This window comes from Neurospora tetraspora (genome assembly GCF_033439725.1).
Source record: "Neurospora tetraspora strain CBS 560.94 chromosome Unknown B0H65scaffold_6, whole genome shotgun sequence".
NCBI lineage: Eukaryota > Fungi > Ascomycota > Sordariomycetes > Sordariales > Sordariaceae > Neurospora > Neurospora tetraspora.
Genome location: NW_026944388.1, coordinates 1,789,526 through 1,810,651, shown reverse-complemented (window position 1 = coordinate 1,810,651; position 21,126 = coordinate 1,789,526). Strand labels below are relative to the sequence as shown.

At 52.3% G+C, this 21,126-nt stretch overlaps 6 protein-coding genes across 6 annotated transcripts; 3 read left to right on the top strand and 3 right to left on the bottom strand.

Annotated features, from left to right (window-relative positions):
• Positions 1-228: 228 nt before the first annotated feature.
• On the bottom strand, positions 229-1,188 carry B0H65DRAFT_430770 (60S ribosome subunit biogenesis protein NIP7; the record flags this gene model as incomplete). Its single annotated transcript, XM_062824901.1, has 5 exons — positions 229-440; positions 511-591; positions 684-810; positions 979-1,065; positions 1,144-1,188. The coding sequence occupies 5 exons, from the start codon at positions 1,186-1,188 to the stop codon at positions 229-231; spliced, it is 552 nt and encodes a 183-aa protein (XP_062679413.1).
• Positions 1,189-2,989: 1,801 nt separating this feature from the next.
• Positions 2,990-6,234, top strand: B0H65DRAFT_260400 (heat shock protein). The gene has a single exon (XM_062822605.1). It carries the CDS (start codon positions 3,120-3,122, stop codon positions 5,889-5,891), a length of 2,772 nt encoding a protein of 923 aa, XP_062679412.1. The 5' UTR covers positions 2,990-3,119; the 3' UTR covers positions 5,892-6,234.
• Positions 6,235-6,840: 606 nt separating this feature from the next.
• B0H65DRAFT_472505 (transcriptional regulation of mitochondrial recombination-domain-containing protein) lies at positions 6,841-8,471 on the top strand. Its single transcript, XM_062827149.1, has 2 exons — positions 6,841-7,463; positions 7,563-8,471. Exons 1-2 carry the CDS (start codon positions 7,167-7,169, stop codon positions 8,121-8,123), a joined length of 858 nt encoding a protein of 285 aa, XP_062679411.1. The 5' UTR covers positions 6,841-7,166; the 3' UTR covers positions 8,124-8,471.
• Positions 8,472-8,575: 104 nt separating this feature from the next.
• B0H65DRAFT_260340 (P-loop containing nucleoside triphosphate hydrolase protein) lies at positions 8,576-10,282 on the bottom strand. Its single transcript, XM_062822604.1, has 4 exons — positions 10,108-10,282; positions 9,849-10,037; positions 9,041-9,745; positions 8,576-8,955 (listed from the first exon to the last, which is right to left on the bottom strand). Exons 1-4 carry the CDS (start codon positions 10,180-10,182, stop codon positions 8,785-8,787), a joined length of 1,140 nt encoding a protein of 379 aa, XP_062679410.1. The 5' UTR covers positions 10,183-10,282; the 3' UTR covers positions 8,576-8,784.
• Positions 10,283-11,408: 1,126 nt separating this feature from the next.
• B0H65DRAFT_431147 (PIG-X) lies at positions 11,409-13,038 on the bottom strand (the record flags this gene model as incomplete). Its single annotated transcript, XM_062824927.1, has 2 exons — positions 11,409-12,557; positions 12,616-13,038. The coding sequence occupies 2 exons, from the start codon at positions 13,036-13,038 to the stop codon at positions 11,409-11,411; spliced, it is 1,572 nt and encodes a 523-aa protein (XP_062679409.1).
• Positions 13,039-13,412: 374 nt separating this feature from the next.
• On the top strand, positions 13,413-17,529 carry B0H65DRAFT_472501 (uncharacterized protein). Its single transcript, XM_062827148.1, has 6 exons — positions 13,413-13,731; positions 13,806-13,907; positions 13,969-14,279; positions 14,342-14,371; positions 14,435-15,740; positions 15,796-17,529. The coding sequence occupies exons 1-6, from the start codon at positions 13,642-13,644 to the stop codon at positions 17,260-17,262; spliced, it is 3,306 nt and encodes a 1,101-aa protein (XP_062679408.1). The 5' UTR covers positions 13,413-13,641; the 3' UTR covers positions 17,263-17,529.
• Positions 17,530-21,126: the final 3,597 nt, after the last annotated feature.

Here is a 21,126-nt window from a genome sequence, read left to right as displayed (position 1 = left end):
ATATACTGTAGACATGTCTTGGCCACCCCTTTTTGCTAGACGAGAAAAAAGATCAAATTATATCTACCCAGATAAGAATGCTGGAGGTATCTGATTCTGACCAAAAGTGTATAGTGTTGCAAACGCCAGGACGCCTTTATGGTACTTCCTTAAGAAAAACTTTCATATGCCCTTCTCTTTTCCAACCCTTCGTTGTTTCCTTCCATCCGTCTTACTCAGACCGACACTTTAACCAGCAAAAAGGGTGTCCTCATCACGGAGGTACTCGCCGCAGTCCGATTGACGGAAGCAAACGATACCCGTGGGATCAAGGCGGCGCGCCTCGGTTGTGCTGCGAGCTGTGACACCGAAGCCGAGGGGGATATCGGCCATGCTGTAGACGACGACACCGGAGTGCTCGGGGCAGTCCTCGGACCAACGGCCGACGTGGGCCTTGACGACTGTTTTTGGAAACTCGTTAGAATTTTATGAAGCCAGTGGGCTAGAAAATCGGGAGAGGGAGCGGCATACCGTTGGAGCCATAGAGGAAGGGCTGGGCACCGTTGTCCTTGACCCAAATCTTGTGACGGGCGTGCTCGGAGAGGATAGGGACTGTAAGGTTGGTGATGAGGTTGTTAGCTTTCAGGTACATTCCAACTGCCCCAGGAGCCGCATAAGGATTCGGTATTGGATATGGAACGTACGGGCAGTGATGTGAAGTCTGAACTTTCCGGTCTTGGTCATCTTGCCAAGGCAGGTACCCAAGCTGAGGAGGGCATCGCGGCTGACACTGGTGGCGAGGTTGGCAACGGAGAGACGGACGTAGTAGACCTGTATAGCATCGTCTTTGTCAGTCTATCTGGCCCTTATTCTGGTTGGTGGTGTGGTGGCTGTTGTCGTCGTCGCTACGGTTGTCGTTGTCCTCGGCGGCGCACGGCCAGAGGGGAAGGGACGGTGTATCGAACAAGGCCGAGAGGAGGCGAGGGAGGTGGAACGTACGCGAGAGTGGTTCAGACGGAAAACGTATCTGTCGCCATCGTCGAGAGGAGCGATAAGGCTCTTGAGATCGGTGCAGTAGTTTGCAAGCTGTAGGGTGCCAATGCGACCAGTCAGCTGTTGTTCATCCTTGTTATAATGTGGGATTGTTTCGGCACTGGAACTGACCTTCTCGAAGACGGTCTTCTGCTCGGTTTCTGTAAGAGGGCGCATCTTGTCGGTGTGTTGTGGATTGATGGAGTTGGTGATGCAATGCGATAGGAATCTCCAAGCTCTGACGGCCGCGACCGATGGACGTTCGCCCGCGTTTCTCTGCCAGAACTTTTTTTTACCGACAAGGAGACCCACTCCTCCGATATGCGGGGGACGCCAAGCCCATCAATCCTCCACTTTGGATGCAATGGCTTCAGTGGATGCTCGAAGCTAAAATTGCCGAGTCCCACTTTTACCCGCTCCTACGTTCGCCGTGCGCGACCCCGGCGTGCCCCGGCGACACTGTCACAGGCCGGCATTTACCACCCGACGTCCATGAAGTTTATATTTCCGGAGGGAACTCCTGCATCGCCATGTTCATCTGACTTGCGGTGTGAAGGAAGAAACAACCCTCGATCGAGGCCGATGATTCTATATTCAGTGTCCCACTCTCTTTCAGTATTCGGTCTTCACCTATGGTGGTTTCCTGCCCGGTGAGCCCGGCTGACCTCACAGTCGTCCTGGTAATCCAGATTGCTGGCAGGATTAGCCGTATATGATACCTTTCCAGAGCAAGTTATACTGGAGTGGTATCGCAGCGAAAAAGTTGTTGGACTGAAAAAAGCGTAAGCAGAAGGCAACTTGACGGTGGAAGTGGAAGCTTGTGTTTCTAGTCGTGAATGGAACTGTTACCCTCCCTTTGCTGAGCCTTGGGAGCGCTGGACAGATGATGTTGTGCTGCGATGTTTATTTTGTTTAGGGGCAAGGGTTAGGGTCTGACATGATTGCGATCAGACATGTTGAAGACCCTCAACCACCAACATGTATACTGACACAGGTAGAATAATCGATTGTCATTCAGACTCTTTGACCTATCTCACCGTTCCTTCCCGAGGCCCTCAAGTGGGAAGGTGTTTATGAATACATAAGTGGCAAACGAGGGGTGGGAGTATCGTAATATAGAACGCGACCGAAGTCACAGAATTCATCCATCTCGAAAGACTATCACCTAATACGAGCATCACCACGGCCTAAACGTTGGTGGGTGACCTTGTTCCTTGAATACCGGAGAAGTATGGAGTGGGACCAACCAAGCTGGCTCACGTTGGGCGGGCTTGGTCGGAGGCATCTCATGATACCCAACCCACTACGATCCGCAACATCATTTGACTTTCTCGTCATAGAAATCGGAAGAACGGATGTGCAAGGAGCTTTCCTTATACTGTGATGGCAGTGGAGGTGATTCAATCCGAAGACCTCGGTGTGCCTTCATGGCCAGACCTGTAGATGGGAAAAGTCATTGTAAGAGAGATGCTGGAGTGTGAAGATCCCGACATTGTGGTTGTCTTGTTGATGATGAGCAGCTTGGTTGTCGATGCAGGTACTGCGAATGAACGGAGAGACAGTCCGGAAGTGCCCCACTGGAAAGCTTGTGCCCCGCCCTCGAGGTACCCACTTTATACCCCTCAGCCCCGAACAGCAGCCAGTACGGTGACAGGAAGACCGCTGAAGGTTCGAGTCGCTTCTGGGGCCTGCCGGTGCCTGCTTGTCACTATGATGTCGTCGTTTCTCTTCCCGTATGCGCCCGCACTTGCGACAGGCTGCGAGGGCCATCGAGAAGCAGCTTTGCTCTTGCACAGCCAGCTCGGGCATCAACTCGCGGCTTCTCTCTCCACCAAGGCTCACGAATAAATTCCACTCCGTCTGACCTCTCCCCCCGGTCAGCAATTCTTCGTTTTTCCCCGGATCAAAACATCGTCACGAAAGTGTACAAGAGATACCCCAAACACATTTTCACGAAAGCTGTTTTTCAAGGTTGAAGCCTTACGTCACACTAGCTTCTGAAACCTTTCTCTTTTCTACATCAACAACACCACACACACCCAACTCGAAGCACAACACCACACAAACTCTCCAGGGACCAACAAGAGTCTCGCACACTATAAGCAACCATGACGTCGAAAATGGAATTCACCGACCGGGCCAAGAAGGCTTTGGAGGATGCCATGGCCCTGGCAGAGCAATACGCCCACTCACAACTCCTCCCCGTTCACCTGGCAGTCGCGCTTCTCGACCCTCTCCCAGATCCGAGCAAAGACCAGCAGAATGCCCCACCCACCAGCTCTCTCTTCCGCCAAGTCATTGAGAGAGCCCATGGCGATCCCCAGCTGTTCGACCGCGCCCTCAAGAAGTCACTCGTCCGCCTCCCCAGCCAAGACCCTCCTCCCGAACATGTCTCGATGGCTCCTTCCTTCACCACAGTCCTGCGCAAGGCCAACGAGCTACAGAAGACGCAAAAAGACACATACATTGCCGTCGACCATCTTATTACAGCTCTGGCCGAGGAACCGTCGATCACGAATGCGCTCAAGGAGGCCAACATTCCCAAGCCAAAGCTCGTTACCGATGCTATCCAGGCCATCCGCGGTACCAAGCGCGTCGACTCTCGCAATGCCGACACCGAAGAGGAGCACGAGAACCTCGCCAAGTTCACCGTTGATATGACCGCCATGGCCAGGGAAGGCAAGATCGACCCCGTCATTGGTCGTGAGGAGGAAATTCGGAGAGTCATCCGTATCCTTTCTCGTCGTACCAAGAACAACCCTGTCCTCATCGGTGAGCCTGGTGTCGGTAAGACTACCGTCGTTGAGGGTCTCGCTCAGCGCATCGTCAACGCTGATGTACCCGACAATCTGGCCGCCTGCAAGCTTCTGTCTCTTGATGTCGGTGCCCTGGTGGCCGGCAGCAAGTACAGGGGTGAGTTCGAAGAGCGCATGAAGGGAGTTCTGAAGGAGATCCAAGAGTCCAAGGACATGATCATCCTGTTCATCGATGAAATCCACTTGCTCATGGGCGCTGGCTCGTCCGGAGAAGGCGGCATGGATGCGGCCAACCTGTTGAAGCCAATGCTCGCCCGTGGTCAGCTTCACTGCATTGGCGCTACCACCCTGGCCGAGTACCGCAAGTATATCGAGAAGGATGCCGCTTTTGAACGTCGCTTCCAGCAGGTCATTGTCAAGGAGCCCTCCGTTCAGGAGACAATTTCCATTCTCCGTGGTCTCAAGGAGAAGTACGAGGTGCACCATGGTGTCACCATTTCCGATGCTGCCATTGTGGCCGCTGCAACTCTTGCGGCCCGCTACCTCACTTCTCGCAGACTTCCTGATTCGGCTATCGATCTGATCGACGAGGCGGCTGCCGCAGTCAGAGTCGCCCGAGAATCGCAGCCCGAGATCATCGATTCCCTGGAGCGCAAGTTGCGCCAGCTCAAGATTGAGATCCACGCCTTGTCTCGCGAGAAGGATGAGGCTTCCAAGGCTCGTCTTGAACAGGCCAAGAAAGATGCCGAGAACGTGGAGGAGGAGCTCAGACCCCTCCGCGAGAAATACGAAAAGGAGAGACAGAGAGGCAAGGCTATCCAGGAAGCCAAGATGAAGCTTGAGAGCTTGAGAGTCAAGGCCGAAGAGGCTAGCAGAATGGGAGATCACAGCCGTGCTGCCGACCTTCAGTATTACGCCATCCCCGAGCAAGAGGCGGTTATCAAGAAGCTTGAGAGAGAGAAGGCTGCGGCCGACGCTGCTCTCAGCGCCAATGCGGCCGACACCGGTGGTTCCATGATCACTGATGTCGTTGGTCCCGATCAGATCAACGAGATCGTAGCACGGTGGACCGGTATTCCCGTCACACGCCTCAAGACCACCGAGAAGGAGAAGCTTTTGCACATGGAGAAGCATCTCAGCAAGATTGTTGTCGGTCAGAAGGAGGCCGTTCAGTCTGTATCCAACGCTATCAGACTGCAGCGGTCGGGTCTCTCCAACCCCAACCAGCCTCCCAGCTTCCTGTTCTGCGGTCCTTCGGGTACCGGTAAGACTTTGCTCACAAAGGCTCTTGCCGAGTTCCTGTTTGATGATCCCAAGGCCATGATCCGTTTCGACATGTCTGAGTATCAGGAGCGTCACTCTCTCAGCCGCATGATTGGTGCTCCTCCCGGTTACGTTGGTCACGACTCTGGTGGCCAGCTGACTGAGGCCCTTCGCCGCAAGCCGTTCTCCATCCTCCTCTTCGACGAGGTTGAGAAGGCAGCCAAGGAGGTCTTGACCGTTCTGCTACAGCTCATGGATGACGGCCGTATCACGGATGGTCAAGGCAGAGTCGTGGACGCCAGGAACTGCATTGTTGTCATGACGTCCAACTTGGGTGCTGAGTACCTTTCTCGTCCCAACGCCAAGGATGGTAAGATTGATCCAACCACTCGCGAGCTTGTCATGAACGCCCTGCGCAACTACTTCCTTCCCGAGTTCCTCAACCGTATCAGCTCGATTGTCATCTTCAACCGTCTCACTCGTCGCGAAATCCGCAAGATTGTCGATCTACGCATTGCGGAAATCCAGAAGCGGCTCAAGGACAACGATCGCAATATCAGGATCGAGGTGTCGGAAGAAGCCAAAGACAAGCTGGGTGCTCAAGGTTACTCGCCAGCTTATGGCGCTAGACCACTGCAGCGTCTGCTTGAGAAAGAGGTTCTGAACCGCTTGGCTGTTCTGATCCTCCGTGGCGCCATCCGCGACGGCGAGGTTGCCAGGGTTGTCGTCCAAGACGGCCAGGTTACGGTCCTTCCCAACCATCCCGAGGCTTTTGATGAGGACGAGGAGATGATAGATGAGGATGATGCACTCGACGAGGTTGCGCCGGACTCGATGGATGAGGATCTTTACGACGACTAGATGTCTAACAGGATAGACGACTTGGCCATGTTCGACGGCGTGGAGGTGGACTAGGAGGATTAGTGAAGCTAATCGTGGACGCCCCGAGTGTTAAGGGAGACGGGAATTTGGTATTATGACTTGAGGAATTTGAAAATGGGATAGCCTTCGGGGTTTGAAGCACGCACATTGCATTTGGAGTTTTGGGCCTGTATATTTAGATATTTTACATAATATGGAACGAAAGACATTGTGATTCTCATGAGGTAGACATGTGTAAGGATAGCGGAGGCCGAGATTTGATTCTGAAGACTCAAGTGTAGTGACACCAATAGAATCAAAGTCCTATAATTACATTCGCCCTGTTCCTTGACATGTGATTCTCTTCTTCCGTGTAGAGTGCAAAGATCATACAACTTACCTACTAGGTAACAAAGCTGAATCCGTGTAACTGAAGTGACTAAATGGTGAACAATGTGATCATGCTGTCAGTCTAACGCACCGGCAGCAGACCGTTTCCCAGTCTTGAGTACAAGGGCGAACAAGATAGTCTCTGTTCCTTGCAACAAATGTCCCGTCTTGTGTGTATGTATCATGGAACGGGGATTCGGCAAAGTGCCGACCGGCTTCCTGGACCCGTCTATTTGAGTACCAGATACTGTTGTTGAGGTTGAGCACACACCCAAAACCAATGGCTACCTCAACCTCAACCGCATGAGTGGAAGGTTGGCTTATTTCGGACGAAACTCGAATCTTGTCGATTTGGAACCAGAGAAGTCAAAACGCAGGAGCAGGATTGTTTACACGAGATGGAGATGGTCCCGCGGGAGCTTCAAACTACAAGTACATGGAGGGATTCAGCCCGCTCTAGCTCCGGCAGGCAAAAGCCCCACCGCCCCACAATTCCCGCGCATTGGAGGGCCCGAATTGGTGGAACCTAACGGACCAAAAAATGTTCTGAGCCCCGAGTCCCGTCCCGACCTCCGCGATCCGAGTCGACTGCTGCTCCAGGCGTGCGCGCGAGCAGCCCCGTCCCGTTCCGTCTCCAGATCCTCCGTCTCCGCGCCTTGCCTGCCTGCGCCTGTGCTTGTGCTTGTGCCTAGTACCTCTATACCTAACCCCAACACCTCGAAACGCGACCACAAACCGGCCGCCCCGACCGACCGACCGATCGCCCCAGCGCCAGCGCCAGTCCCAGTCCCGTCCAAGGCCGGAAGACTCCCGTAGTCGTCGTCAACGTGGGCGCGTGGTGCTACACTTTCCTTACACATCCACCTACACAACCACACAACCACCATGAACTCCGTAACAACCTCGACAATAGGCCGCCTGGCCCTCGGTGTTTCGCGCCTCAGCGCCGTGCGCCACGCCAGCACACACCCCACCACTGCGATCCCAAAACCGACCACAGCCGTTCTCAAGACAAGCCCATTGGCCGAGGAGACGGCTGTCGAGCTCAAGAGCCCATCCAGGCTGCAGCTCAAGTCAGAGCCAGGAAACAAGGGAAACCCCAAGGGCCATGGCGATCGCATCTGGGCCTTCCACCACATTGAGCAAGGCCAGGTGATCTACTCGACCAAGCCTGTTATCTCTGTACGCAACCTCCCTCCCTCCCTTGTCCTGCCCTCTTTTTATCATCATCTTTTAGTTAGTCCCAATTAACTAACCAATTGCGCAAACCCTTCCCTATAGCACCAACACCTCATCCGCCAACAACCTTTCACAGGCAAGAACCTCGTCCCCCGCAAGATCCGCAAGGACTACTGGCGCCCGCTCGCCATGATCGAGCTGGCCGACAAGGAGCAAGGCGCCGTGGGCCGATCCATCTACCAGAAGCTGCGCGAGTTCAAGAAGCGGCACGAGCTGGACTGGGCTAACGAGGCCGAGGAAGGCCGCAAGCTGATGCACAAGTCCAAGCGCGAGCGCGGCCAGGAGCTCAACGACCAGAAGCCCAACAGCGTGGCCGACATGGCGGCCGTGCTGGCGGGAGCCGGCAAGGGCAACCTCATGTGGGCGGTGTCTCGCGTTGGGCCTTCGTCAGAAATGGTGGGCGAGATCAAGAAGGCGAGCGGGGCGGTGGAAAAGGGTGCTGTTGTCGACGTCAAGAGGCAGCTGAGAAGCGCGACGGTGTACTGGGCCAACGAGCAGGATAAGTTCCATGCGAGGGAGTGGAGCGATAACGTCAGCCATGAGGTTGGTATTCCCGGCGAGGCCGAGAAGAAGAGGATGCCTATTAGGATGAGCAGCGAGTAAAGGGTGATGATCAGTCATGGAAGGGGCTGAATGGGGTGGAAGAGAAATGGAGGAGTGCGAGTTCCGTTGAGGTGCTCTCCGGTCGGAAGAAGGAGATGTGAGGTTGTTGAGCCGCAGACAGCGGGGTGGATGTGAGTGAGGACAACCAACCTGGAAATGGAAAGTTCTCTTGAACAGTTTCATGCCACCCTTCTAGGCCATAAACCATCATACCCCGGGTGTACAATTGTATCTGTATCATCATATGTGTGGTTTGGGTAAAAACAGGTCGGTCGATTGATATCGCTGACCTGTGTTTGTATTCATAGTTCTCTGTAAAAATGACTATTTTGTGCAAAGCCGCAGTGTTCCTGGATATGTGTGAAGTAAACTCAAGCTAAAGTGATGTGGCTAAACTGCCACAGAAACCTCTCCTGTGTCGTCCCGTTGCTCTTTTCACTGCACACCTTGAGGTGATAAAACAGTTCTCTTCAGTGTCGTTCCCTCTATGTTCTGATGCTCTTGATACAATTCGAACGTTTGCAAACGATCTCTTGGATGTTTGTTGCTTCTGCCGTTATTAATGTTGGGGGCCCTCAATGATTAATGATAATAACTCAGGTACACGACCTGCTCAAGGCCCAAAACATGATCCCCAGACCAAACTACAAGCAGAGTCTTATCATCCAAGCATTGTGAACTCCTGCTCCAACTTCTTCGGCTTCAAAGCGAACTTCTTGAGATACTCATAGTCGGCCACATTCTTGTCGACCGTCTCCCTGATTATCTTCTGTCCCTCCTCTCCGTACTTCTCCTTCCATTCCTTGTCCTCTTCCTCTTTGGTCGGTGTTTTCTGTCCCGTTATATGTTGTCAGCTTCATTTTGCTTTTACCGCCACAAAGCATTCAGGGAGGTTCTAAAGCACGAAAAACACTTACGGCCTTATGCTCCCGCGGCTTCAGCTCGGTACTCCCAATCGCATCATCATGAAACCCGTTCCACTTCTCAAACGCCTCTTTGGCTGTCCTCTCGCTCTCCTCGTCATCCCACTTGAGCATCTTGGGGTCAAAGTCCAGGCCAATGGCCTCGCAGTAAGCCCTCAGCGTGCCCTCCGGATCGTCGAGCAGGTCATCCGCGTCAATGACCGTGATCTTCACAGGGCCTGGTGTGTCTTCCAGCTGCCTGCTGAGCGCGGGGCCTTGCTCCAGCCGTTCGTCCCTATCAGGGCCGCTCCATGCCGACATACTGTCTCCCTTCATCTGCCGAAACATCGTGCCCCTCACCTCGCGCAGCTCCTCGGTATCGTACCAGCTTTCCTCGACAATGATTCTTTTGTCGTGCAAAAATTCGAAGAGCCTGCGGAGCTCGAGGTAGCCCGCCTCGCTGGGCATGAACTTGTCGAACCCCGTCTTTTTGCTCAGCGGTGGAATGGTGCAGCGGTAGTAGCTCGGGATGGCCTTTCGTGGGTGGCGGATCAGGAAGGTCCAGTGGAATAGCATCAGAAGGGAGGTGGGAATGTAGGTTGGATTGCTCTCATCCGCGAACAGGTGGGGGTGGCGACGGAGCGAGTGCGCCGGGCCCAAGGGACGGTCGCCGTTGGGAGGCACGATGTAGTAGGCCATGTCTTTGATGAAGACGCGGGTCTTTTCAAAAGTCAAATGGGAGTCAGACCATATGAATAATGTCATCGGTAAATGATGTCCCGGGAGGAGACAGAGTGAGACACAAGCTTCAGTGTACACTTACGTTGTTTTCAAACATCTCCTTCAATATTCTGTCCATGACATCGCCGTACCTAACTTCCGAATACCCACTCTTCTCTCTTGCGGCCTCGTCATGGTCGTAGCGCGTGCTTGGGCGTTCGGGGCCATAGTAGAAAGCATCGCCGAAGGGTTCGTGGACGCAAGTCAGGGCGTCTGGGCGGGTCATAAATACCTATGTAGTTGACATTTGATTAGACTTTTCCCTATAATCTTTGTCTCTTCTTCAAAGTGACGGAACATACCCGTTCGAAGGCCGTGGAGCAAGCCCGAGGATGGGTCGCCACGAAGATTGGTCTGCGATCCGGATTGCTACCCATCTTTATGCTCTTGAGAAGTGAGTAGTAACTGAACTGTACTTGGAACCAAGAGAGGAGTTTGGTGGAGGTTCAGTAAGCTTTCCCGCTGCTTGGTAGCTAGACGGAAATCGGTCTTTTGTAAAGAAATCGGGGTTGAATACAAAATCAGAACCTCTAGAGGATGAAGTTTGCAACTAGCCAGAAAGTTGAGTTCGCCAAAGATGCTGAGAAAACAAATGATAAGACGAGGGAGGACGAGTGTTGTACTTATAACAACTAGTGTTCCGGACCTGGATGTTCGGCACCGACTGATCAGACGCAACAACTTCCCAGAACGAAGAGACAACGTTGAGATCGAAAGAGCAAGCTGCAGGTCCCCTGGATGATCTTTCCCCGCTTGGCTCACTACATGGAAAGAATGGAGTATCCAAGGGCCTTTTACGGGTACTCCTGCCATGTGAACAGGAACCCAAAGGCGGGATTCGTACGACTCTTAGCTAATCGGGCAAGAGTAGGTGAGAAGTCTCCGGTCATCCCTGGACTTGGTTTCCATATTTACCCGAGACATTCTGACATTCCACAGCTGACTTGAGCCACTTCGGTGAGATATTTCAGAGGTCGCCAAGTACACTTGGTTGTTCACACACGCACTGGGTAAGGGTGGTGTAGACTTGCCTCCTGAGAACAGAGGGAGGCGACGTCATTGGCCTTGGCAATACTTCTCTGACATGATCCCTGTTCTGTCCTTCTCGGCTGCAGAGGGCTTCATTCAGCGTGGGGGCTTCTGTGTGTGGGTGTTGGTGTGTGTTGACAAAGAAGCTAAAGTGTGCAGTACCACCTCTGCGGTGCAAGCTGAGTACTTTCCAAAGAAAGTCGATCGATCCGAAATTCCGACAGAAGGATGGCCACGAATGAAGGAAAGAGTAAATGCCCGGTTAGATTGGGTCTATTTTCTAGGTAGGATGGTGGTGGTGGAGAAGACCTGGGAATTGTCTTGCCATGAAGCGAAGGTGAAAGGCAGTTACGGGATGCAATGAAACCTTGGAACAAACCACTCGGCTTACACGCCACTCACCAAGCTGTTCTCCCACTTTGTCAAGCGCGGGATACAGATCGAAAATAGCAGAGCGTACTTAGATTAACTGCAGTCAGCATCGAATTTGCTAGCGTGACTTACATTGAATGGTTTGAAAATTACATTATCTTCAGGTACTCTTCGTCCACTCGCCTGATCCCACTTTTGGCCATTACTGCTTCTTCTTGATCTTGGCAGCTTCCGCAGCTTGAGCGGGTTGGTTTTGGTATCCAGACTTTGAGAGCACTCCAAACAACTTCCACACAATCCAGGCAAAGCCAAGGAGTACCGCTAGCCCGGTACCGCCGCTTACCCACTCCGCCTTGTTTGTATCCAAAACTGGCACCTTGATGGTGTTGATCAAACTGTTATCAGTTGCGGGGCGAGGCTCGAAATGCCAGAATACCGTTCTGGGACCAAAAAGGCCGTCGTAGCCGAGGTTGACTTTCTCAAATGGATTATTAGGGAACTTGGTGCCCTCCTCAGCCGTGCAGGCCCAGAAAACAGCCGGGTACGGAACCTCAATATCGGTGTAGCCACCTTCGGCGGGGGATAGGTAACGCAAATGCAAGGGAACTTGGGCCGTCCATGACTCGGATTTTTCGTGTTCGGGAGGCGAGAGTTCCAAGAGAAGCGAAGAGCCCCAGCGCTTCTCAACATATTCAGGAGCCTCGAGGTCCACGGGCTGAGAGATGTAGCGTAGACCGGTCAGATTCTTCGAGGCCAGAAAGAGGTCATCTGATAGTTGATGTCTGTCGGCGAAGATGGTCTTGGGAAGGGTGAAGTATGCGTGTGGTGAGCAGTGGGCATCTTCAGTAGGTGGCTTGCTGGACTTCAGGTTGAGTTTGAGGGTAGGGTGAAGACCGGTTGGCTCCAAAAACTCGGCCGAGAAACTCGATTCAGCGTCACGATGTCGAGAGGCAAAAGCAAACATGGTCGCTGACGGCTTCTTATCCTGCCCCAACACGGTGAGGAGACCGGAAATCGCCAGCTCATGAGGCTCGACGTGTCCTGGCCGGTCAGAGTTCAAGACTCCGACCTCTGTCCGTGTCTGTGGACGGGATGTCGCGTGCACCTCTTGCTTCTGGTAGGGCCATGTTGCAGTGAGCTTGACGGCATGGGAGATAGCATCATATGAGATGTCCAGCGTGCTGGCCTCTGCTAAGCGGTCGGCTCTGGAAGCGCAAGATTGGTCCTTGGAAGATGAACACAGCCTCTCTTTGGCATATTCAATAAATGGGGAGAAGTCTACCGATTGCTGGTAGTATTGATAGGCAGCTGAGTGAGAGAAACGGTCCCTTGGCAGAGTCGCGAATGATTCCTGTAAAGATATTAGCACCAACGCCATCAGGTAGGTAAGAGAGATGAAATAGACCAACCTGCGGGTTTTCACACTGAACATTTCCGAATACTTTATTGAGGGCAAGGCAGAGTGCTGGAGATGTGGCATCGGCTTCCCTTGCCGGGGTGTAGAACAGATGGAAGCCAGGCGGCAGCCTAGCTAGCAAGGGGGTGATAGCTTCGTATGGCTGCGAGCTGACGTATCTGATGTGAAGCTCATGAGCTGTTCCCAAGAGCGCTTGCAGGTCTGTCGGTAGTTCATCGATTGCAATGGTGAGTCTGTCTTCACGGGCAGCCTGGATCTCTGGGCCGTTGAGGTCAGCCTCGTCGACATCCATGTCGTTCTCGACATCGGAGCCCTCCTCAGCACCATCCTTCTCAGCATCACCACCCTTGATCTTGAGGGTTGTAGGCTCGATTGAGTCGCCCTGCTTCTGGATGAAGGTAATGCGCTCTCTCATGATGGACCGATATTCTGTGGAGATAAAAAGATTGATTGACTGTTTGATTTTGATCAGGAAATATGTGAGACGAAGGATTGTATATTCTGTGGATGTAGTAGCTGCCTCTGGGTGGTGTTGTTTATGTCGTGATGACGGGAGTTGTTGAAGCTGGAGGTGAACCGATCAACAGCTGTCAACAGCTCCAGCTCCACAGTCCACGTCTCCCCGCCGTCCGGCCGCTTGGAAGAAAATGGTCTGTGCTTCTTCGTGAAGCGATCCCTTTTGGGAAGCTTATAAGCTCTCTGATTGGTTAATCACAGGGTGGGTCAATCTGGGGCAGCCTTGATAAGCCCCACCGCCCCCAGATCCTGGGCTAAACCCAAACGGGTGACCGTGGTCCTCCTTCAACCCAAACGGGTGACCGTGGTCCTCCTTCAACCCAAACAAAAGGGCCCTTCTTGGCCACATTCTGTCGTGCTTAGCTTGAGGCCGTCAACCGGATATTCTTGACTTCAATGTCGCCTTGTAGTTGTACCGTATCACAAGCAATCCGACGGCCATCGACACAGTCCAACACCCTCAAGTCCATGTTAGGACCTGACCGTCTTACAATCTGCCCAGATGGACTCTACGACTCCAGCATTTATCCCTATCCGTACCCGACAGCCGCGTCATAGTGAAAATGACTTTATGAATTATTCTGATTCGGCTGTATGTTGACGCTCGTTTCTTTGGCTGGACTGTCGAAAACATGCCATATCAACAAAATGGTCTAACATACTTAGTACGGGTCGGCCAGCGAATCATGTAACCCGGCAACTCACGATGTCAGTCGTGTTAGCTATCATGTCAGACACCTTGACACTTTTGCTCAAGCCCTCGAAGATGTATGTCATAGCACCCACTTATCTACAAGTCCCCAGACTCAAACTGATTTCTGCCCGTTAGTCGGCCAATCGGGCATTTCCCACTACCGCATCTTCACAGCAGCGGTACTCTAAAGTCCAAGCTCTATTTCTTCACTGGGCCTGTGATGACTTGTTTGTGCTTCCCGAACTGGAGGATCTGGAGAAGTGTTTCCGAGAAGACTACCGCTATGACACCGATATCTTCGCCATCCCAACCGAGAACTCCCATCTCGAACTAATGCTCAAAATCGGAGACATGATCAAACAACATGAGGACAAGAAGACCCTCTTTATCGTCTACTATGGAGGCCATGCCCGGATTGATGATTCGCGTCAGAGTACGTGGTGCGCGTAAGTTTTTATATGTCCCGTGCGCCGTGTGCATGGTCTTTAATGCTTACTCTTTCCATCAGAACACGGAATCCGAACTCTCCATGGCTACAGTGAGTCCATATGTACCATCCACTACCATCTTTTGAGGTGAGCTTACTCATTATGCAATATAGGTGGTCCGCTATTCAGACACTCCTCGAAAGATCCCCATCAGATGTCTTGATTCTTCTTGACTGTTGCGCGGGAGCAGCTAGTGCCACCTTCCCAAGTGGTCAAAGCATTACCGAAACCATTTCGGCATCGAGTTGGGACGCCATCGCCCCAAACCCTGGCCGATACTCTTTCACCAATGCCTTGATTGAAGTCCTTCAGGAATGGCGGCACAGGGTCTTCTCGGCTGCCATGTTACATGCTGAGATTCTCGCACGTCTTAAGCATCCCAGACCAGTTCTTATCAATGGCAAACACTTTGAATCCAGGTCAACGCCTGTGCATTTCATGATGACGTCCAACCACAAAGCACCGAGCATAGAGATTGGTCGACTTGTTCCGGAATCCAGACGCTCACTATCACCGTATCAGCAACAGAGTCTCGTTTCCAGTTCACGACAAGATGACTGGGGGATGTCGTCACGATCAGCCTACCCATCTCTCCCTAGTATGTCTGTTCCGATGACCAGTGAGCCCAACGAGGACGAGCCTCATGTCATGATCTCATTAGCCCTCGAAGATGACCAGAGGTTGGATCTCAATGCTTGGGAGCAGTGGTTAGCCGGCTTTCCCGCCATCGCCAAATATGTCAAAGTTCAAGGAGTCTTCAAAAGCCATTCAACACTGCTTCTCCTCTCTTTGCCTATCATGGTTTGGGATCTTCTACCTGATGACCCAGCATGTTCCTTTATAGCTTTTATCAGATCCAACAACCTTCTGCGTGAATCGAACACAACAAAGCCGCCGCCAGAAAGCGAAGTAACTGCTAGGAATGAAGAGGAGGAGAATCAGGCGATGGATGCTGACACGGAGTCTTTGTTATCTGAGATGACTACCAATTACCCGGGAGACACTCATCAAACTGATTCTCAAGCTCGCACACACATACAATCTGGAGACTTTGGGTCACGCCAAATGAAACATCCTAGGCATGAATTAGGTTCTCGGCCCGCGGTGCTCAGTTATACGGAGGGACAGCTCGCTGGCTCTGTCATGTCGCCATCGCCGGACCCTTCTCTGTCTAATCCACCAGACTCGTCAACTACATCCTTTAGTGCCATTTCGTTGACAAGGACCACCGACAACGTAACAAGCACACCACCAGTTTGGCCACCGGAACATGTGAGCGACCCTACAGATCAGGCCCAAAACTTGACTCGGGAAGCGATTGCCCACTTGGAGGACTGTTTCCGGAAGGACCCGCAACCGAGTGAAGCAATTATCGGTCTTCTTTCCTCCACACTCAACGTAGATTCAAATATAGTCGGTGTAAGTTACTATGTTCTTTAGTCTTCATGTTTCACTTACTGATGTGGTTTACCAGCTCTGGTTCGACCAGCGCCGGCAGCATGAACAAACAACCCTCAACCTCCAGAGTCTCCATCGCCGCAACTCTACACACCAGACCTCTACCAGCAAAGAAGCCACCGCTCGTATGATTCTTCCAGGCCACCTCAACACCATCCTCTCCATCTATCCCAACCGCGGCGCCATCCTTTTACTCGATCTCCGCTCCTCCACCGACTTCGAGAAGTCCCACATCTCCTCCGCCATAAACCTCCGCTGCCCCGTCTCCTTCATCCAGCATGCCTCGCTTGAGATGATCGAAGACACCTTCACAGACGTTTCCTCCCGCCACTCCTTCAACGGCTGGTACCAGTCCCGCTGCGTGGTACTCTACGACCGATGCATAGAATTCGACTGGGAATGTCCCGTCGCCAACGCGCTACTGGCCAAATTCCGCGGAAAGGGCTGGAAGGGCCAGTGTTTCATCTTGAAGGGTCATTATAGGGAGTTTGCGGATAGTTTTGACAAGTGGATCACGGACAAGGGGAAGAGTGCCGCTTCTGAATCCAGTTCCGAGCAGTTGCTAGGGGGCGGTGGGACATCATCGTACCACAATGATGCAACGGAGGAAGAAGAACGAAGACAGAGAAGAGATAGGGAGTATGAGGAGTGGCTTAAGGAGTTTGATGAGAGCGGCGAAGGGCTGGGAGGGAGGCGGATCACTGAGCTAGGCCCGGCTAAGAGAGAGGAGAGGGCCCGGGCGGTTGATCAGAGACAGCAAGAGCTGGAGAGGGAGCTTGAGACGAGGTTTCCAGCGCTGTGGAGGAAGGTGGTGGCTATGAGAGGCGAACGTGAAAGGCGTGACGGTGCTGGTGCTGGTGCTGAGGGCGAAACACTTGGAAATCGACGTGGAGGGCTCGATGATGGCCCATCAACTGCTACTCAAACCGACGACATTGGTGACGAGTCTGTTTCTCCTCCGCAATCACCACCTCCTCCGCCGTTTAGCCCAACCGCAGACACAGACACAGCAAGAGCTGCGAACAGCCAATTCCAAGGAGGATACGACAAAGCACAACTGGTGGAGCCTTTGGTCAGTGGCCTACAGAAGATGCGTGAAGCAAGTGGCTTGGGCTTGGGTTTGATGAGCCCGGACCCAGCTTTTGTTGCGGATTATTCGAATTCCCATCAGTACGACTCTACACCGTACTGCGGTTCAGCAAAGGTTGGCTCCTACAACCAAGGAGGCTTGACAGATGACTACAATGACTACTATGATGCGGTAGACCCTATCTCTGAGAGTTGGCAAGGTGTTGGTGGTGGCATGGGGATGGCTAGCGGGACAGTGTCCCCGATGCCGCCAGAGTGGCGGGATGAGAGTGGGATGAGTAGCTATGGAGGAGCTGGTGGAACGGCGACTGAGGGTGAGAGAGGAGGTGCGAAGAAGGTGAAGAAGAGGACTCAGTTGCCGTTGTGGGAAAGGTTGAGGGGAGCTGGACGATGATCGCGAGATAAATGTGATTCTTTTATTTTTGGGTTGCAGAGATAGATATTCCTAGTATTGTGTCGTTTGTAGTCAAACGTGTTGGTTCAGTTCATTTGAAGCCATCTTGTATTTCGGTCACTGTTTTACGCATTCATCCGCGATATTCAGTACTATATCAGGACTTGTGGGTTGCTTCCTCAACTAGAAAAGGTTCGATGCCGGCCTTGTATCAACTACTCTGCTAAACCTTTTTGCAATGCCTTTCGTATAAAGCGGGTTTGTCTGCAGCATCTGATCACCAGCGTTGCTACCTCTAACAATTCTATAGCTATCGAACGACGGACTCGATATTGATCCGCATTCCGGCCACACCCATTTTATACGTTTCTAAACAACCCTTGCCACCCTTACTGAGTTTTGTGTATCATTCGATTACACCTAGTGTATCTTACCCAAGCATCTTTCGATCTGTGCCATAGTTGCTGTCAATCTCTAGAACGGTATCGTCACAATCCACCCACCTTTACATGTTTCTCATACGATTTCACACCCTTTGCCAGTATTTTATTGATAATAGCTCGTTACATTAACAGCGCTGATAACAGCAAAGTGACCAGTATGTGTACCTGAACATACTTCCAGATACTTGAACGGTACCCACCTCCGGCTTTGGGAGACACTACCCGTCACTTAACGGATGAGTGACTGTGTGACTGACCGGCCACAGTCAGTTGATAGGGGTCATTGTTCTGAAACTCCAGATTTGCTTTTCAAGCAGACAAACAGTCACAATCAAGTAAATTTGTAGCCATGTAACGACGGCGGACAGCAGGACAACGAGGACCGGTTTCCCAGTCTCATTTTTTTACTAACCCAACAACCATGACTTGTCAACTTACACTGCATGGGTAGTGTCGTCTTGGGAGACTGGTAGCTACATACGGTGTTACTGCTCGGTTATGTCCCCAGGAGATAGTGTCCTGCAGCGATGGGAGGTGCAGGAGGTGGTGTACCTGTTCGTGCATGAGGGGTGAGTTGTGAAGGGGGTGGTCGTCAAGACTAGTCAGGAAGAGAGAGTGGGTGAAGGGGTGTATTGGGATGTAGTCATTCACGTAGGTACTTTTCTGTTCACATTCTCAATAACCGTTGGTGCTTGGATGAAGTTGGATGGGATGGGCTCATGGTTGTGGACCAGAATCAATAGCCACTCCCTTGCCATCAACAGGCAAACCTCCCTGCGATGACCCCGTGATTCGTAGTCATTGCTTAGAGCATTTATTGCCTCTTTGGCTCAGTGTGTGCACGGCGGTTGGAAGCATAGTTGTGAGTAAATTGAAAGTGTCACTTGTAGATCGTCGTTCGATGTTGCTCAGTCAAGGAAGCCTTTGGCCATCGTTGACTAGTCGGACTCTGCCACATAGAGGTACACTTTGTACCATCATGAACCGGACAAGAAGACCATCACGGATGACTTTCCCATTCTCGTTCAACAAGGCTTGCCTCACCCACTCAGTGTGGCAAAGAAACATGCGCCTATCCTCCAGGATAGCTGCACATACTTGGCAGCCAGCTAGGCAACATTAACAAGACAGCAACACGACGACAATAATCACGGGCCTACAGGTTGGTGATATGCCAAAGTGTAAACGTGACCTGCAGTACATCAGTTGCTGATCGCTTGTCCCCCACGAAGAGACACAATTATCACCACTCACTCGTTGTTTGCAGCAGCATGCTCAGCTCGTCAACCGATGCAGCCCAAGAGATCCATCCATCCCAGTCCTGGACACGGCAGGCAAAGTTTCAGTCAATACCTGTATGGTATGGAGCGTATATGATACTCGACCGGTCGCTGAAACAATGGAAACGAAGCTTCCTCGTAGTTCTCTCTCCTCCCCCCAAATTCAAGGATCCCATGACCTGCTCCTTCCCACTAGCCAATATCACGCAAGCAAAAGCCCCCTCAAGGGAAGGAGCGAGATCCGGAGCGCTTGCTCTGTTTGTGGTCTAGTGAAGGAGAGAGAGGGAAAGAGGAAAGATCCGATCCGTGAGTCAAGATGACCTGTCAACTTCTCGGGTAACATCCTTCCTTATGCGAACTTGACAAGCCGCGCGTCCCTTAGACATCCTACACGAGATCGCGCTTGCCCAAACATCCACATGAGTGACAGACATGCGTGTTGACAGGCTGACAGGGTTCTTTGACAGATACTGACCCTCCAACTGAAGTTGACATCGATGACAGGTCATGGACCTATCGATGAGAGTTTTGAGACCGGACAGCGTCTATCACGGCGCTACCTTCCTCTCCTGATAAGATTGGAAATGGGAATTTGTGCAAAACGCCTTTTTTTCTTTTTCTTTCTCCTCAACAACCTTCTATCTCCCCCGCCTGGCCGTGCCGCGCCGTACCGGTACCGAAATAGCATGTGGATGGCAGTTTCCCCCGAGCACAACACAATCCCCATCTTCAGTCCCTGTCGCAGTTTCTCTTCCAGTTCCACTCCACCCCGATCTCTTTCGGACTGCATTGAGATGGAAACCGGCAGCACGCCGTTCCGGTGCCGTAGTCCATACTACTGCCGTCCGCCGAGTCCAGCATTGCCGTCATATTACCATCATTATGATCCGATTTGTTCGGCAGCACCGCCACCACTGCCAAACATCGCCAACTCCAGTTGTCAGTCAAAACAACGACAGCCCTACCACGACGGACTGTCTATCACTAAAGAAAATAAAGAAGGATACGTTACCACTGAACCGTGAACCTGGCTGTGAAGGGTAGCCTATCCAGTTGCCAGTGTCCAAGTCCCTGTCAGGCCGCAGGGCGCATTCCATTTTCCGGGGACTTGCCAACGCCACCGTCAACCCGAAGCAAGCAGTGGAAGCAAGAAAAGCAGCCAGGTGCATACAGGAAGGGACCCTGGCCTGGCGTGCCAAATGTTTCACCACCTTCACCACCAACGGACGACCTTACCACCCTACAAACCATCCAGTGTCGATGCAGTGGTAGCAGTCAACCCGATTGCTCGGAAAGTAACGGAGACTGTTTTGCCTGCGAACGCCAGTCCTCCCACCTTCCGGCCATCCTTGTCATCACACAAGGCGGTCCCTGTTTATGCACCGAGCAGCTGGACGGCAAGGCTACAGAGAATCTCTCTTCTTCCCTCGGATCGGGCTTGCCGGCCGTGAACCTAGCCAACGGACCGGTCGGTCGGTCGGACGGACGCCATGTGGGATGAACTTGGGACTACCTTGTTGGCAGCGAGTGGGTAGGCGCTTGCTTCTTGCTTCTTTGCTACTGCCACACATACTACGCCTACGCCGTATACACCCATGATCCATTCCCCCATCGTGTGGTTGCGCGGTTAACATTGGGGAATGACAAGGCAAGTTAAAAGTGCCAAAAAGTGCCAACAGATGCACGTCAAGGTGAGACAGACACAACTTCGTTGGTTGGGTGAGTTTGGGAAGTTGGGGACTCGGGGATGATGAGCCTGCAATTGCCCTGCCTCGAATACCCTGAAGTCGCCGATCCGGGTGAATGGGTCCGTGATATAAGACAAAGTTTGTACCAAGACCGGCTATGTATTCCCCCGGATCGAGAAACGAACGGAAGGGTGTGGGCAGATTCGGTTATCGAAAAAAAAAAAAAAAAACACTAATCTAACCCGCTTCTGTCTCAAGCTGTGCCACCCCGACCAATACGTCAAGAACCCTCGTTCTTAGTCGAGTGTTGCCCCCATTGTTGTTGTTGTTAAGACGTGCCGTGTCAGAATCAGCGTCATTCTGCCGCCCCAAAGGCGAGTCCGCGATAAGCGTTATTATCATATTACAAACCAGTTAGTAAGTGATCCGGTGTTCGTCCTTGCTCATGGTCAT